Source organism: Pantherophis guttatus, chromosome 8 (genome assembly GCF_059756535.1).
Source record: "Pantherophis guttatus breed Tessera chromosome 8, ASM5975653v1, whole genome shotgun sequence".
Taxonomy (NCBI): Eukaryota; Metazoa; Chordata; class Lepidosauria; order Squamata; family Colubridae; genus Pantherophis; species Pantherophis guttatus.
In genome coordinates, this window is record NC_142070.1 from 1,582,311 (window position 1) to 1,600,143 (window position 17,833).

General features: G+C 48.0%; 1 protein-coding gene across 2 annotated transcripts; it reads left to right on the forward strand.

The window, feature by feature from the left end:
* The first annotated feature begins 2,776 nt into the window (after nucleotides 1-2,776).
* Nucleotides 2,777-14,504, forward strand: LOC117658060 (C-type lectin domain family 10 member A-like). 2 transcript variants are annotated; one of them, XM_034406186.3, is made up of 7 exons: nucleotides 2,777-3,278; nucleotides 4,471-4,638; nucleotides 6,078-6,185; nucleotides 9,318-9,404; nucleotides 10,658-10,818; nucleotides 11,073-11,173; nucleotides 13,060-14,504. In XM_034406186.3, the coding sequence occupies exons 2-7, from the start codon at nucleotides 4,473-4,475 to the stop codon at nucleotides 13,244-13,246; spliced, it is 810 nt and encodes a 269-aa protein (XP_034262077.1). In that variant the 5' UTR covers nucleotides 2,777-3,278; nucleotides 4,471-4,472; the 3' UTR covers nucleotides 13,247-14,504. The 2 variants fall into 2 exon arrangements, with proteins under 2 accessions (XP_034262077.1, XP_034262078.1); XM_034406187.3 differs by lacking the exon at nucleotides 2,777-3,278 and having other exon boundaries at nucleotides 4,339-4,638.
* The last annotated feature ends 3,329 nt before the right edge of the window (nucleotides 14,505-17,833 follow it).

A 17,833-nucleotide genomic window follows, 5' to 3' on the forward strand; every position in this document is an offset into this window, starting at 1 on the left:
CAAGCTTTTCTGTCCAAGCCAAGGATGGAGATGCACCTTGCGTGCATTGTTGTAGGCATCTCAGCAGCTTCTAGGCATCTGCGTGCCTTCTTCTAGGCATCACTTGGACCTTCACATCTCCAATCACCTGCAGACGGAAGGCTCTTCTCCTTCAAGAGACCACGTTTGTGACATCTCAGTACACACGGGAGCGTTTTCCATTCTGCGAAGCATGGCCAGTGTGTCTACACAATCCTTTGATGTGAACTTTTCAGCAGAAAAAAGGGGAGGGGACCCAAAGGTGCCCCACCGTGGTCTTTCGAATTGACGTTCAGGCTCCGGATTGCTGGTTCTATTGGAACCTAATAGTAGGTGAGGAAAAGGCAGGTAGGAGAGAATGGGGGAGCGCATGGGAGGCGGCCTAGGCACCGCTGGCTAGAGAGAAAATGCAACCTGGCTAGCAGAAGTGGTGGAGGACATGCCACCAGCTGGCTTCCCTTGCTTCTAGGTGCCAGGATACTCAAGGTGGTAAACCTACTCATCAATGCCAATTCAGTTCTCAGTGCTCTAGAGAGAAGGTAGATGACACAGTAGACCGTCAAACTCCTAAGAATTCTCATTCCTTTCATTGAGTCAGCCAATCCCTGGGTTCCCAGCTGAGGACAATAAGCAGATGGGACATCCGGTGGGACACACCTGGAGGACCTCTGGAAGAGCCATACCAAGCATGGAATGAAGCCTTTCTGAAGGCCCTCATGGGATCCAGTTTGGTGGTGGTGCAGGGAAGAAAAAGTCAGCCTGCCACTTGTGTGGCCTGGTTCTGAACAGGCCACGGCCCAGTACCGGCCCGTGGCCCTGCGACCCCTGGCCTAAACCAATGCCACAACTGGTCCCATTCTTTTGTAGAACTCGAGAAAGTGGATGGGTTTAGGAAGGCGTGTGGGACATCCAACCTTTATTCTTCCTGGCCAATTACATTGGTCATGATGGTTAAGGCAAGCGATCAACCATTTACCATTGGTGAGTGGTACCTAAAGGAGCCAATGGGTTTTATAACTATTGAAGAAATGGCATTTTCTGGCTTTGAATTCTTCCTGGGAGGTGTGGAGTAGGGAAGGGACACGTTGGCTGTATTCCCATTTCTGGAGCACCTCAAAAGCTCACTTAACATTGCCTTTATCTCTTCCCTAGCTGAGGCTTAAATTCTGGTATTTAACCTATCTTTTCCTTCCTTCCTTCCTTCCCTCGTCCCTCCCTCCCTCCCTCCCTCCTTCCTTCTTCCCTCCCTCTCTCCTTCCTTCCTTTCTTCCCTCCCTCCTCCCTCCCTCCTTCCTCCCTCCCTCTCTCCTTCCTTCCTTCCTTCCTTTCTTCCCTCCCTCCTCCCTCCCTCTCTCCTTCCTTCCTTCCTTCCCTCCCTCCCTCCCTCCCTCCCTCCCTCCCTCCTTCCTTCCTTCCTTCCTTCCTTCCTTCCTTCCTTCCTTCCTTCCTTCTATTTGCCACCCATGTTATATCCAACGACTCTCAGCAGCTTACAATATAAAACCACCCAAAAAAACTTAAAATCATCTGTTATAAAAACACAGCAAATAAAACCATTAAACAAAATCAAGGAGACAAGATGGGAAGAAAAGGAGCCGGACACACCGGGGGACGAGGGGGGGGGGCGGAGGCATTGAATTTTAATTAACTCCCTCCAGTAGAGAAACTCCCCCATTGGGTCCACTTCTTAAGAGCATCAGCAGTGACCCAGCCAGTGTCTCTATTTGTAGTCCCGACTGTCCAACTGAAACGGCTTATTTGGTGAATCCGAGAAGTTGAGAACATCCTTTGTGGATCAGACACTACTATATGAGGGGTTTGTAGGCTGGTTGTAGCTCTATGTGTCTATTGATGGACTCTGTCCCTATTTTGCACAGACGCTTCCTGGGGAGGGGGCTCAGCCCACTTTCCCCAACCTGCATGTTATAGAATGCTGTAAAATGCACATACTCACACAGCATCAGATTTGGGGAAGTGACCCTGGCCTTCGGTTGAAAAAAGGCACCCCTCCCTGCCAGAGCTCATTCGGATGCCCACCAGCTCTGACTGCTTCTTGGGGCAATGGGGACCACACCCAAGAGGGCCTCTGTTAGAATAGAATAGAATGCTTTATTGGCCAAGTGTGATTGGACACACAAGGAATTTGTCTTCGTGCATACGCTCTTGGTGTAAATAAAAGAAACATTCGTGAAGAATCATAAGGTACAACACTTAATGATAGTCATAGGGAAACAGTCAATATAAATCGTAAGGATACAAGCAACAAAATTACAGTCACAAGTGGGAGGAGATGGGTGGTGGGAACGATGAGAAGATGAATAGTAGTGCAGACTTAGTGAATAGTTTGACAGTGTTGAGGGAATTATTTGTTTAGCAGAGTGATGGCGTTCGGGAAAAAACTGTCCTTGTGTCTAGTTGTTCTGGTGTGCAGTGCTCTGTAGCGTCGTTTTGAGGGTAGGAGTTGAAACAGTTTATGTCCAGGATGTGAGGGGTCTGTAGATATTTTCACCGCCCTCTTTTTGACTCGTGCAGTGTACAGGTCCTCCATGGAAGACAGGTTGGTAGCCATTGTTTTTTCTGCAGTTCTAATGATCCTCTGAAGTCCGTGTCTGTCTTGTTGGGTTGCAGAGCCAAACCAGACAGTTATGGAGGTGCAGATGACAAACTCATGTCAGACTCAGACAGACTCAGATGTTGACCTTCTGTTGGGAAAAGCCCAGCCAGGCAAAGCGGGAGGGATCAAGTGGGGAGCTAGCCTAGAGTCCTTGCGCAGTCACAAGAGACTTCAGCCTGATCATCCGGAGGTTCCATGGAAACTAGTCTGTTTGTTCCCAACGGAAGGCAGATTCTCTGGGCCGATTCCTGTACTGTAGGTGGGACACAATAAAGCGGTCAACTGGATCCTGTCACGTGTGGATCGGGTTACTTGGTGCCTGACAAGGGATGCCTGTGCCCACGCCAGAGGAGCCATGAGCCAAGCGGTGGCCTCCATTTCTCAGGGCACGGCCCCCGTGATGTCACAATGCCACTTTCCCTTCCAGCTGCTGGTCTGCTGGCGGCTGTGAACCTGGCAGCCGACTAGCAGGCGGTTTGAACCTTGGAGGATGAGGAAAAGGAGAGAGGCGCTTAAAGTGACGACAGAAGGCAAGGAGGAAACAGTGAGGAGGAATTTTGTAGGAGTTGAAAACCGGCTCAAAAGATGAGCAAGGGAAGACCTTGAGTGGGATCCAGAGTCTCCTAAAGGGAGTCCCAAGCAAAAGGTATGTTACGGACGGCCGTCTGTCAGGGAAACGGAGGAGCAGACTTCTGGACTGGGCAGAGGGTTGGACTAGATCAGTGTTTCTCAACCTTGGAAGCTTGAAGATGGGTGGACTTCAACTCCCAGAATCCCCCAGCCAGCTGGGGGATTCTGGGAGTTGAAGTCCACCCATCTTCAAGCTACCAAGGTTGAGAAACACTGGACTAGATGATCTCCAAGGCTCCCTACTGCCTTGGAGATCATCTCCTACTCCTCTGGGAGTATCATAGATCATCCCTACTGCCTTGGAGATCATCTCCTACTCCTCTGGGAGTTGAAGTCCACCCATCTTCAAGCTACCAAGGTTGAGAAACACTGGACTAGATGATCTCCAAGGCTCCCTACTGCCTTGGAGATCATCTCCTACTCCTCTGGGAGTATCCTAGATCATCCCTACTGCCTTGGAGATCATCTCCTACTCCTCTGGGAGTTGAAGTCCACCCATCTTCAAGCTACCAAGGTTGAGAAACACTGGACCAGATGATCTCCAAGGCTCCCTACTGCCTTGCCATTCAACCCAGACTCATCTCTGATGTTGATCCCTGGGTGTTGAGGGAGCTCTCTTTTCAGAGGTTAAAAGTCTGAAGGTGTTTCTTAAACGTTCCCAAAGAGTTTTAGCAAAACCCTGAAGATTTCCTGCTTGCAAACGGTTGTGTTTGCGTTGTTTTGGAGGTGTTGCTGCCCCAACCGCCACCCCAACCCCCTCCCCCAAAAGCCCTCCTGTCTTCAGAGGACCAAATGCAGGAGGAGCCTGATTTATCCACTTTTTTTGTTTAATTAAACAAATGCATACAGCTGTCCAAATGACCGCTGGGCGAAATATTCCTCTGATTGAATGCGACTTTAGTTCTGGGCGATGGGGGTCTTTATTTATTTCTTTTTATTTTATTAGTCATATTTCTATGCCGCCCACTCTCCGAGGACTCTGGGCGGCTTACACCAAAGGCAGTATACTAAATAGCATATTGCCCCCTAACAATCTGGGTCCTCATTTTACCCACCTCGGAAGGATGGAAGGCTGAGTCAACCTTGAGCCGGTGAGATTTGATCCGCTGATCTGCTGAACTAGCAGTCAGCTGCAGTACAGCACTCTAACCACTGCGCCACCTCGGCTCTTCACGGCCTTTCTCTCCTCTCTGCTTCCTGCCCTGAAGCCATGGGACCCAGGCCGGCCAAAAGCCAAGTTTCGATCATAGCTCCTGGAGGCGAGAAGAAAACCCAGATGAATCCCTTCAGCCACGTTTCCTCCACTGTCCTGTGGATTCTTCTCGCCATCTCGGCCACCATCTGCCTTGTGGTCCTGATGATAGTGAGCTACCTGTGTAAGTCCTGCTTGACCCGTTGACGTGTCCTTCTGCCTTACGTTGGCCACAGGCTGGTGGAAGGTGGGAGGGGCTCCACCCACATCCGTCTCGTGCAGGGTTCAAGGGATGTGTGGATAGAAAATTGGGGGGTGGGTGGGGGGGCTGCCCCCTCCCTTTGTTCAACATGGGGTGGTTTTTCTCAGCCCCATGTGAGGGTCTCCAGAGATGTGGAAGACGAGCATTGACCTGTGACTGGCCACTGAGATGCCACCATCCTTCCATGTTCGGTCACCGGACCAGACCCACCTGTGCCCAATTCTCATCCCCCTTTTTATTTATTTATTTATTTATTTTTAATTTGATTTATATGCCGCCCTTCTCCAAAGACTCAGGGCGGCTTACAATGTGCTCAGCAATAGCCTTCATACTTTTGTATATTTATACAAAGTCAGCTTATTGCCCCCCACAAACTGGGTCCTCAATTTACCTACCTTAGAAAGGATGGAAGGCTGAGTCAACCTTGAGCCTTGGCGAGATTCGAACCTGCAGTAATTGCAGGCAGCTGGTCTTAATAACAGGGTGTTTTAGACCACTGTACTACCAAGGCTCTTACACATCCCCCTACACAGAGAGAAAAAGGGAGCAAATGGCCAGGAGTCAAGTCTTCACCCACCGAACGTGCAAAGGGGATCCAATTTAAGCTCCGATCTTGTAGTAGGCTTGATTTCAGATCCCCCTTGTAGTCATATCCGTCTGCAGATTCCCATAGATTTTGCTGGCTTCCCAGGAAAGTCTCACCTCTCGGCGACAAGGTTCATGAGAAGCCGCTGAAGGCAAGGCACTGTTGGGCACTAGTCAAATGTTTCTCTGGTGCAACAGAAATGGACAGAGACAGAATGTCAGCCAAAAGGAAGAAAATAACGGCTGGTTTTTTGTCTTTTTTTTGTCATTCCTCTGACCACATAATGTTGACTTACAGGATTATTCTCCAGCTTTGCTCTGAATAACATTCCCATTGTGTCCTGTTCAACATTTCAACGTCCTTAGAGGCTTTTAGGGGCCTTTAAGGCCACACACCCCCCACCGTCCCCGAGCTATGGGACTGCCCAGAAGTGCATTTCTGCTCCTACCCCTCTTTTCATGTAGATTTGTTTTTTCCTTGGTGACTGATGTCCCAGAGCTAGAATAACGCAGGTTTTGGAGGGTCCTGGGCTGCTCCCCTCTTTCTCTCCCAACCTCTTTGCTTTTCCCATCCAAAGCTCTCACCAAAATCCAGAACTTGGCTCTCTGCACAACTCTCCCAGCTGTTCCCGAGGCTGGGTGGGTGGCAGTGGGGAGGTCTTTCAGGTGTCCCCTGGATGGGGCTGTCATGTCGATGTTTATTTAGGGTTACTAGCTGAGAGGTTGAATTGGGGCAGCCGGAAACCTCACCATCTCTGCTTTCCCAACCCCCTCAGATGCGGCCTTGGTCAACAAACCCCCCCATCCGCTCGAGGAGTCGATGAAGAAGCTGGGGATAACCATGGCAGTTGCCCTGAGAAGTGTGAAGCTCAAACACGAAAACCGTAAGTGGATTATTGTCGATCGTTGAGGATCAGCACCCCTCCCCCTGAGGAGGCTGTGATAGACTTTCCATCTCTCTCTCTCTCTCTCTCATCTATGATTTCTATTTATCTCTCAGTCTATCTTTCTAGCTCTCTCTCATTCTATCCACTGCTGTCTATCATCCATCCATCCATCCATCCATCCATCCATCCATCCATCCATCCATCCATCTATCTCTATCTATCTATTTATCTATTTATCTATTTATCTATCTATCATCTATCATCTATCATCTATCTCTATCTGTCTGTCTGTCTGTCTGTCTATCTGTCTGTCTGTCTGTCTGTCTGTCTGTCTGTCTGTCTGTCTGTCTGTCTATCTATCTATCTATCTATCTATATCTCTCTCGTCTCTCTCTATATATATCATCTATCTATCCTTCCTTTTTCTGAGCTAAGAACTCCTCTTCCTTCGGTGTTCTCAACATGAGTAGCCCCCAAACCCCACAGGTTCCTGAGGATGTGCTGTGTAAGAAGCTGAAAAGGCATTTCCTTCTGGGTTGCTTACCCCAAATATCTGTGGGGCCATCTTGTTCCCTTCCCTTGACACAAAGCCAAATCTTTGCAATGGATAAAAGTCCCCCCAGTTTGCATTTCAAAGATTCTTTGGGACTTGAATAGCCAGGCGAGCTCTGGCTCTTCCGATTGCTACATTTCAGCATAATTGACTTCTTCTTCTGGATTTGATGTTATGCATTGAAATATATTTTTTTGAGGAAGGGTCCCCAGAGAGGTATATGGCACAACCATATACCGAAGATCCCCTGGTTTAGGGCAGTTCTCAGCAGGCAGCTTCCACCAGGGAATTCCAGGGTAGTCATTGATGGAAGCATCATTGCTCTTCAATCAGTCATGCCCAACAGCAGCACCTAACCGAACACGGCCGTGGTTAATAGAATAGAATAGAATAGAATTTGTTATTGGCCAAGTGTGATTGGACACACAAGGAATTTGTCTTGGTGCAAACGCTCTCAGTGTACATAAAAGAAAAGATACGTTCATCAAGAATCATAAGGTACAACGCTTAATGATAGTCATAGGGTACAACTAACCAATCAGGAAAAAATATAAATATAAATTGAAAGGATACAAGCAACAAAATTACAGTCATACAGTCATAAGTGGAAGGAGATGGGTGGTAGGAACGATGAGAAGATTAATAGTAGTGCAGGCTTAGTAAATAGTTTGACAGTGTTGAGGGAATTATTTGTTTAGCAGAGTGATGGCATTCGGGAAAAAACTGTCCTTGTGTCTAGTTGTTTTGGTGTGCAGTGCTCTATAGCGTCGTTTTGAGGGTAGGAGTTGAAACAGTTTATGTCCAGGATGCGAGGGGTCTGTAGATATTTTCACAGCCCTCTTTTTGACTCGTGCAGGATACAGGGCCTTGAATGGGAGAGAGGCAGGATTTCTCCAAATTCCCAGTCTGAATGGGGAGTGGGACACTCTCTCCGCTTCTATGCGGTGCCAAGTGTCCACTGACTCCAAAGGACGGAGGGGAGGGGCTTGGGATGTGTAAACCTTGGGGCCGTAGATCTGAAGGGCCAGATTTCTCCATGCTGCAGCAGACGGATTGAAGCTGCAAAAGCCTCCTTCGCCCTGCTTGTCTAAAGTCTGGCAGCCCCGGGCAGTTCGGGTTTTCTCTGTAAATGTGCCAGGACATTTTTGTCAGGGTGTCTACATTACGTACCGTTGTCATCCAAGAAAAAGGTTTTACTTCTGCTCTGTTGCTATTTAGCATTTTGCCAAAAACAACCTGTTCTCTCTCTCTCCTTCCTTATCATAATCATAATCATAAGTTTAGTTGTCAAGCATATATAAGATAACAGGTAAAAGTAGAAACATAATTTGAATACATGAAAAGAGTCAGTAAAAAGGAATATTAGGGACGGCAGGCACGCTGGTGCACTTATGCACACCCTTTACAGACCTCTTAGGAATGGGGTGAGGTCAGTGGTGGGATTCAGCCAGTTCCCACCTATTTGGGAGAACCAGTTGTTAACTTTCTAAGCAGTTAACTTAGTTAACTGGTTGTTGGAAGAAATCTCCTTTTGTTTTTTTCCACTTTACAGGGCTAATCCTGTAAGGAATTACAACATTCTGGTGTTGTTTCTAGCCTAATCTTTATTGCCCTGCTTACAGAAACTGCCTCTCTGGTTAACCCTTATTACATTGTAACAGCTAAGGTGAAGCGCCCATCGACATGAGTGACGTTGAGTTGGCCGCACCCACACAGTCACATGACCACCAAGCCACACCTACCCAGCTGGTCATTAGGGCAGAGAACCGGTTGTTAAATTATTTGAATCCCACCACTGGGTGAGGTCAACAGTAGACAGTCTAAGGTTAAAGTTTTGGGGGTTTGGGGAAGAAACCACAGAGTCAGGTAGTGCATTCCAGGCATTGACCACTCTGTTGCTGAAGTCGTATTTTCTGCAATTGAGTTTGGAACAGTTTACCTTGAGTTTGTATCTATTATTTGCTCTTGTATTGTTGTGGTTGAAGCTGAAGTAGTCATTGACAGGAAGGACATTGTGGCAGATAATTTTATGTACTACGTTTAGGTCAGACTGAAGTTGGTGTAGTTCTAAGTTGTCTAAGCCCAAAATTTGGAGTCTGATGGGATAAGGTATTTTATTGCGGTTAGAGGAATGGAGGACTCTTCTCGTAAAATATCTCTGGACTCTCTCGATTGTATTTATGTCCTTCCTTCCTTCCTTCTTTCCTTCCTTTCTCTCTCTCTCTCTCTGTCTTCTTTCTTTCTTTCTTTCTTTCTTTCTTTCTTTCTTTCTTTCTTTCTTTCTTTCTTTCTTTCTTTCTTTCTTTCTTTCTTTCTTTCTCCCCCCCTCTCTCTGTCTTCTTTCTTTCTTTCTTTCTTTTCTTTTCTTTTCTTTTCTTTCTTTTTCTTTCTTTAAAAAAGATCTCTTAGCTTTATAGGGGTGCTTTGTGACAATTGGGCAGGATGTTATCCACATTATTTACGTAAAAAGCCTTCACTGCTTTGGAAATGGCACTCTGGGATCCAGAAAGCTGGGATAGAAATACCCAGGGAAGGATGCGTGGAGAGTGAATAAACTTCTCTTTAACGCCGTTTAGCCCTGAAGGTTGCAGAAGAAGCGGTGAAGCTACCAGACCACATCAAGGACTCTGGAAAGGCCTTCAAGGACCAGAAAATAAAGTACCGTAAGTTGCAATATTTCCAACTATGGTCAGCAATGACTAACTGGATTTACAAGGTGTTACAAGGTGTGGAGCAGTGTTTCTCAACCTTGGAAGCTTGAAGATGGGTGGACTTCAACTCCCAGAATCCCCCAGCCCGTTTTTATATTCCTGTAATTGCAGGGGGGGAAAAAATACATTTTCCTGGAGGGAGCTTACTTCAAAGACTTCTCCCTAACTTTTATTGTGGTCAAAAGAACAAAAATGGTTTCTACGACAGCCTCATGAGACAGTTCATCTTTTCTTTCTTTCCTCGGGATAAGTACAGGTAGTCCTCGATTTACGGCAGCTTGTTTAGTGACCGTTTGAAGCTATAACAGCACTGGAAAAAAAAAAGCGACGTATGACTCTTTTTTTCTCACCCACAACCATTGCCGCATCCCCCTTTTTGGTCATGTGGTCAAAATTTGGGCGCTTGGCAACTGACTCGTATTTATGACGGTTGGTGTCTCAGGGTGACAGGATCTCTTTTTGTGACCTTCTGACAAGCAAAGGCAATGGGGAAGCCCGATTCACTTAACAACTGTGTTATAAATGTCATAAAACGGGGCAAAACTCACTTAACAAAATGTCTCACAGAGTGACAGAAATGTTGGGCTCAATTGAGGTCATAAGTCGAGGGCTGCCTGCAACACCGGTCACTTTCTGTTTATGTGTAACCTGCTTTCTCCCAAGAATCCAAAAGCCGATGGCCTAGATAGCAATAGCAATAGCCCTTAGACTTATATACCGCTTCACAGTGCTTTCCAGCCCGCTCTAAGCAGTTCACAGAGTCGGCATCTTCTCCCCACAACAATCTGGGTCCTCGTTTGACCGACCTGGGAAGGATGAAAAGCTGAGTCAACCTTGAGCTGGGGAGAATCGAACTGCTGGCAGTAGAATGCAGAGCGAGCCTGCAATGCTGCATTCTCACCACTGCGCCACCATGGCGCTAGATCCCGAGTGGCCCCCTGTGGCACATCTTGCCCAGAGAAGCGGTTCTCAGCCAGGTAGTCGGCGCAACTCCTAAACTGAGACTCTACATAGGTGACAAGTTTGCCATCCTTTCCTTGCTCCGGTGCCTTAGAACTGGGAACTGCACCCTCTGGATCGCTCCCTATGTCCTCACAACGGTGGAAACCATCTGAAGTACTGGGGGAGGGGGGCTTTTGTTCACCCCCCCCTTAATGCCTTGTACTTTTCTAAACCCCCCTCCCCTCCCCCGCTGTTTTATGCAGACTCCCTCTTCAAGAAAAGTCGAAAGTCTGGGACGGAGTGGCATCCTTTTGAGAATGGTCTCTACTACATATCCCGGGGGAAAAAGACCTGGTACGAGGCAGAGAACTTCTGCATGTCCAGAGAGGCCCACCTGACCTCCGTCCTAAGCTCCGAAGAGCAGGTGACACCCCTCCCCCAATTGTTCAGGCCTTAAAGAACCCCCAGAGTCTGCTTCATAAATGGGAGGACCTGAACATTGCATCGTTCCCACGGCTGAGGGCTTCCTTGGACCGGCTGGTTCCACAAATGCGTTTTATACTCAAGACGGCTTCTCAAGGGGATCCTGAAGGGTCCCTGCAACTGCAGGCCGAGAGGGCAAAGGCAAGGAGCTGCTCCTGGCTTCCCTGATGCCATATTTTTCCTCTCCTCTTGCAGAACTATGTGACTTCGCAGCTCACTCAGCCTGCGTGGATCGGCCTGACTGACGGAGGACGAGGAAGGTGGGAATGGACCGACGGCTCCAGATTAGTAGCCCAGTGAGTCTGCCAAGGCCCAGAGGGGATGTTGTCACCTGTCATCAGAGCTGCAGGACCCTCATTCTTTGCTCGTCCCTTCAGAAGTCCCAGCGACACAACACGGCTCTTTCCTGCCCCATGATGGGGCAAGCTGCAGACTTCTCTTTCTGCGTCCGAAAGGTGCTTTTTCAAGAGGCAACTGGACTTTCTTGTTTTTCTTTGAAGATGTTTCGCTTCTCATTTAAGAAGCATCTTGAAAAAGCACCTTTGGGACAACCATGACCTGGTGCAGTGGTGGGTTTCTACCCAACCACCCACTCGGATGTCATCACGGACACTCTGTGCAGGCAGAGAAGCGCCACAAATTAAGTGAGCACGCAGGCACGCTCCCAGTTCCGAACCGGTAGCGAAAGTAAGTGGAACCCACTCCTGACCCGGTGGCTGAGAATCTCCATACAAACTCTCTTTCTGAGCCTCATGTAGGTTTCCTTGATCATGGCAACGTCCATGCTTGCCGGCTTTGCTCTGCGCTGCTCAGGTGGGGTTATGACACATAAACAATTGATGGTTCTCATGAATGAAAGTAAATATTAAGTGTCCCAGGATAATGTTGCAGGATCCAATCTGAGTTGGTGACACTGCAATGAACAAGGATGCACATTCAATTTCACAGCCATTACTATTGTTGGCTGAGCAGGGACAAAAGTAGCCAGAGAAATGATTGCAGCCTGGGAACTGGGCCCCTTATCGGTCAATAGGAGTGCTGATGTACCGTCAGCCTATCAGTTACTTAGAAGCACAATGCACAAGGAAACATCAATTAACAATTTAATAGCCAGCCATCAATACCCCAATTAACAACTAAAAGCTACACACAACCAGGAAGTATATCAATGCAACATGTAGAACAGCTCAGTGCATACATTCTGGGGCGAGAGAAGTTCCCTGAAGATGGGCTCCAGCATCTTGGAAGAATAAAACTTTGGTCCTGGTGACTGATTCCGATTGGATCCTGCAAGGATTGCTGTTCTTCCATTTTCAGATCCTGTGTAAAAGTCACACAGAAAGTTCTGCCTTGCCCCTCCTCTAACAAACTTGTCTTCTCCAAACAGGAGGTTGTGGAGAAATTCAAGGCCTGGCCTAACTCTCCTCTTTTAAATTTTTAATTCATGTGATTTTATAAATTGGGTGTTTTAATCTGTGTTTCGGCCAAAATATTTAATAATTTTAAGGGATTTTTTTTAATATTTGTATTATCTGTATTTTATCTTGGCTGTTCACTGCCCTGAGTCCTTCGGGAGTAGGGCGGTATAGAAATTTGATAAATAAATAAATAAATAAATAAATAAATAAATAGATAGATAGATAGATAGATAGATAGATAGATAGATAGATAGATAGATAGATAGATAGATAGATAGATAGATAGATAGATAGATAAATAAATAAATACATACTTGGGAAACCCACCCATTTTGCATCCCCAAAAAATTATTTCAAGTCAAGGAAAATGAACGCCTGAGAGGGAGTCAGCGCGAGGCCACCGGGTCTCCAGAAATGGGATTGCAGAGGGACCCAGTCTCATTCCCAGAGAGGCAATGCAGGGACATTCTGTCCAAGGGCAGTTTCTGGGGACATCTGCAAAGGGGTCAAATAAATCAAAATGGCACTCATGTGCTCTTTTTGGCACGCGTCCATGTGGACATGCCGGAACCCTTAGTTGGGAAAGGGGGAAGAGAGAGAGAACTGACTGGGGTTTCAGCCACATGAGAAAAGGGAGATGTTTCTGAGTGATGGGCACTGCCTGCCCCTCATTTACAGTCACACCACTAGGGATGGCTGCCTATCCATGTCTTCAGTCTTTCTTGGGTGTAAAATGGGCCTCTTCTCTCCTCTCTCTCACCAAGGTTCTGGTCTCAGGGAGAGCCCGGCCACTCGGAGCCGGGCCTTGGAGACGGAGACCAAGGCTGCACAATTATCGTCCCGTCGTCTAAAGGACAGAACTGGAAGGACGTTGACTGCAATCAGCTGAATAGATGGGTTTGCAAAGGAACTCTGGAGGCGGAAGAGCACAAAATTCATCAAACACATTGACCAGAGCCAATGACGTGGACTCAGAAAATTTTCACTGGGGTGGGGGGAGGCAAACTCCATCAGCTATTCCCGATCACGAAGAGGCCGTGAATATACTCTTTTACCCAAGCGTAATTCGTCCAGTCAAGAGACGGGAGAGAGGCCGATCTTACGTGACCTTTTAGGGTCAAGATGCGGCCTTTTATCGGAGCCCAGGACAGTCCCAGCAGGGCAGCGTTCACATGGATGTCGTAATTTTGGCCTTGAGGCTGATTCAAGCCCTGAAAAAGCCACAGAGTGAGTGGACGGGGACTCTTCTGGGTCAGCAATCAGCTGTTATCTCTGCCGAGATGATTTCCCCAAACAAGGCTGGGTGATCTGGCTCATCTGCCACCCCATTGGTTGCCAGGGTGGATTCCACTGATCTGGCTGGATGACTGGGTGCCCCATTCCGCCATCATTGTTCTGTGTACCTCTCCCCCAAAACTCTGCACTCAAGGGAAGAGGACGACCACCCCAGATTGAAGGGATGTGGCAATCTTCGATCGGGGAGAAGGATAACTGTGACCCCCTTGCTAGAAGCCCCAAAGAAGCAGAAAGCTCAGTGCATCCTGACAATTAGAGGTGCACAATCAGGACACTTGAAAGGCTCAGAAGGTCAAGGTGTTAATATAGACTTCTTGCTTAGGAGAGTCCAAAGATTTTGTGTTGTTGCACCAATTTAACAACAACCACAATAAGAATAAAATAGGAGAAGACACTGCCAGGAAATCTCCAGCCACAGGCTGGAACAAGAGGTTGGAAAAGCAAGCTGGCGGAAGGAAGGATCCAATCACATCCGTCTCTTTCTCAAGAAAACTTCCTGGATGTATCCATAAGTCCCCCAGACGTCAAGCCCAGCTCTAAGAAAACGAACTCAGCTTTCTGACCTCAGCCCACCCAGAGACCCCATAATGCAGAACAAAGTTTGTGCACCTCTAGAGAAGACTGCAAGAGGAATGCTTTCCTTCCTTCCTTCCTTCCTTCCTTTCTTCCTTCCTTCCTTCCTCCCTCCCTCCCTCCCTCCCTCCCTCCCTCCCTCCCTCCCTCCCTCCCTCCTTCCTTCCTTCCTTCCTTCCTTCCTTCCTTCCTTCCTTCCTTCCTTCCTTCCTTCCTTCCTTCTCCCCTCCCTCCCTAGCTACCTTTGTTGTCAAAGCAGTTCTGGGTGGCAAGTAAAGTTCAAAACTAAGAATCACTGTGAAAAGAAAATATTAAAACGTATCACGAACAATCTAAAAAACGGTGTCTGAGAATTTTGAAACCCTACAAAACAACATCAAGCCTCCTGGCCTTTCACAGCTTCCTGACCCCAAATCCGTGGGGCAACTGCTAATCTCAGCATTTCCCCGAAGGCCAGCAGGGTGGAGCCTATCCTGATCTTGGTGGCCAGGTGGTCCAGAGGGTAGGTGCCCTGACTGAAAAGGCCCATTTCCTGGCTCCCACAGAGACCCTCCTTTAAATGCCGCTCCTACTGAATCTAATCGGGTGGACAGGGACCACCAGAGAGAGAAAAGGCTCTAGGTCTGTGATGGTGAATCTATGGCACTGTGCCATAAGTGGCATGCAGAGCCCTTTCTGCAGGCACGCCAGCCGTCGCCCCAGCCCAGCTCCACCGCGTGTGCACATGCGCCTCCCACCAGCCAGCTGGTCTTCGGGTCTCTGCCGCCCATGCATAGGGGCGGGGCCTTCCCTGATCTCCGCAGTTTCTCCCCCCAGTGCGCCCTAGCTTTCTCCTGCATTCCTGCCGCCTGTGCCTTTCCCGATCTCCACAGGTTCCACCCTTCGCAGGTGCCTCTCCATGGCAGGAATGGAGGAGAAAGCTAGGGCGTGCTGGGGGGGGGGAACTGTGGAGATCACGAGCCTCCCCGCACCCTGAAAAGCCTCCTGCACCAACCTGGGAGCCAAAATGGGTGAGGTGGGGATGGGGCGCATGCACACGGGGGGGCGCACGTGCAAGAAACATGTGCATGCACGGGGGCACATGCATTGCATTTTGGGGATTGGGGCATGCGTGCATGCATTCGCGTGCCTGTGCGCTTTGGACACTCGGTACCAAAAAGGTTAATCATCACTGCTCTAGGTATTTGGGCCTCAGGCTATCCTCAGGTGGGAGCAGGAAGTCCAGCCCTTGCCCCCTGCTTTACGGGGTCCAGCAGGGTTCAATGCTTTTTCCTCTTCCGTTCAACATTCACATGAAGCCACCGGGTGGGCTCACCCATCACCAAGGGGGAAGACATCATCGGTGTGCTGATGATACCCAGCTGTCTCTCTCGGTCCATGGTGACTTTAAGCCAGTGTTTCTCAACCTTGGAAGCTTGAAGATGGGTGGACTTCAACTCCCAGAATCCCCCAGCCAGCAGCGCTGAGCTAGACTGACTAACTTATGGGTCACAGGTGGATCGAATCAATGTATTCATTTAATGCTGAGCATCATCTAGATGCGAGCCCAAGCTTTTCTGTCCAAGCCAAGGATGGATTCTGGGAGTTGAAGTCCACCCATCTTCAAGCTTCCAAGGTTGAAAAACACTGCTTTAAGCAAACTGAAACTTGGCAAGGCGGCAAGGCTCTGGGCTTGGAGCTCTTCGATCGTAAGACTTTCTTATTTCATCAAGCCGGCCTGACCTAAGTCTTTCCCCTTTTTAAAGGAAAATTTTAAATTTGGTTTTAAATTATTGGGGTTTTAAATTTGTTCAGCCAAATTATTTAATTCGTTTTAGTTTATTTTAAATTTTGCATCGATGTGTTTTATTCGATGGCCGTTCACCGCCCTGCGTCCTTCGGGAGTAGGGCGGTATACAAATTCAATAAAATAAAATAAATAAATGAAGAATTGGCATGGTGTCAGGTTTCGTTGCTATCTTAAATAAACTTCATTCTCAAACGCAAGGTCTCTAATGAATCTTTTTTTTTATTTAAGAATAGGAGAACGACATCCCTGAACTCTGTGTGCAGCCAAGACTGGCCCCTCCTTCCAAACCCCTCCCTTTCCGTTCTTCAACCCCAATGTCTCATTGGCCATCGTGCAGATCCATCTCTTCGTCCCAAGCACTTTCTTTTCACAGGAATTTCCCCCCTCCCTCTGTCACCCAGGTAACGCTATCTACTGAAGAGCAGGGAACTAGGCAAAAGTTCATCTCAGCATTAAAGCAAAGCTTCCCCCTCTTTCATTCATTCATGTCAGCGCTGAAGGAGATCCTAATTTGGAACGCTGACACATGGTTTGCTTCAGGGTTCAATTCCAGGCGCTGCTTGGCACCTTCAAACCCCTTCCTTGGCTTGGGGCCTGGTTACTTGTATCTGCTTGACCCACCAGATTGGGGAGGCAGAGTAGGTTATGGGTCTCCTCCATCGGGATCCTGGTCCACCTAGCCCGAGGAAGAAGAAGGGCCTTATCTGTGGTAGCTCCCTCCCTATCATCCCAATGGAGATAGAACTAGCCCCCCTCTCCCCTTGACAGTCTTCTAAATGGCCCTGGTTTTGCCAGCGGGCCTGGAGGTCGCAGGTTGATATGGAGCCCACCAAGTGGCTTGTTTGAATGTTGTCACCAGGAAGCGGAGGTTCATTGGTGCATTGCATTTGGGGTTTTATTCCTGTAAGTGTCTGGGGTCACTGTGAGTGAGGAGAGCGGCTATCTAAATTCCTTTAATAAATAAATAAATAACATTCTCCCAAGGTTTTTGAGGTCTCAACCTGAGGAAGGAGGAGGAGGAGATGGTCCTGGAGATGTGTGGATAAGGGTCAAGACCTTGTTGTTCCGCCAGGCAGGGCTGTCAATATAATAATTTTAAATTGGGGTATTTTAATTTTTAGAGTTTTAAATCAGCCAAATCTATTTAATTATTTTAATTTTTAATTATTGTTGTGTCTTGTGTTTTTAAACTGGCTGTACACCGCCCTGAGTCCTTCGGGAGAAGGGCGGTATAGAAATAAAATTATTATTATTATTATTATTAAACCCGGTTTTTAAAATTGAACCCAGAAGCTAACAGGAAGGCGGTGCCCTGGAGCGCTCTCATCCCGTGCTTAGGTCAGCAGGTTTGCCAACCGCCAGGCTGCGTTCTGCCCCAGCTACGGACCCCAAAGAACGCAGCACGCACAAAGTCTGTACAAAACGTAATTTACTACAGTAACTCAGTCTTTTTCAAACAAAGGCTGTTAATAAACTTTCTTAACAGCCTACAAGAATCCAAAGATAAAGTAATCACAATCTTACTAAGGTTGGCAGAAAGCCCAGAAGCAATTTTGCAGAGAATCCAGACGTGAAGGAGAGTGAACTAAAGTTGTTCCTTGCAAATTGCTTCAGTCGGCGTTCCTCCTTAAATAGGCTAAGGGAGTGGCCAATTAGCCCCAAGCCTTACTCTCAAGGACACCTCCTCCTGAGGAGCCACTCCTCACTTTTGGCAGCTCTGCGCGCCCGTGCATCAAGAAGAGGCTCCTCCTCTTCTTCCTCTTCACTTATGGGAGCTTCTGGAGGTTCTGAAGGCCCTGGCTGAATCCCCGCCTCTGGCACCACATCTTCTCCAGCCTCCTCATTGTCCGACTCCAGTGCCAGCTGCACAGGCTGCTGGC

What these genes read in the sequence shown, in the direction of transcription:
- LOC117658060 (XM_034406186.3), top strand. Translation starts at nt 4,473, where the DNA reads ATGGGACCCAGGCCGGCCAAAAGCCAAGTTTCGATCATAGCTCCTGGA. An exon ending in GATGATAGTGAGCTACCTGT is followed by an intron (nt 4,639 to 6,077) that starts GTAAGTCCTGCT and finishes CAACCCCCTCAG; the next exon opens with ATGCGGCCTTGGTCAACAAA. An exon ending in GGACCAGAAAATAAAGTACC is followed by an intron (nt 9,405 to 10,657) that starts GTAAGTTGCAAT and finishes TGTTTTATGCAG; the next exon opens with ACTCCCTCTTCAAGAAAAGT.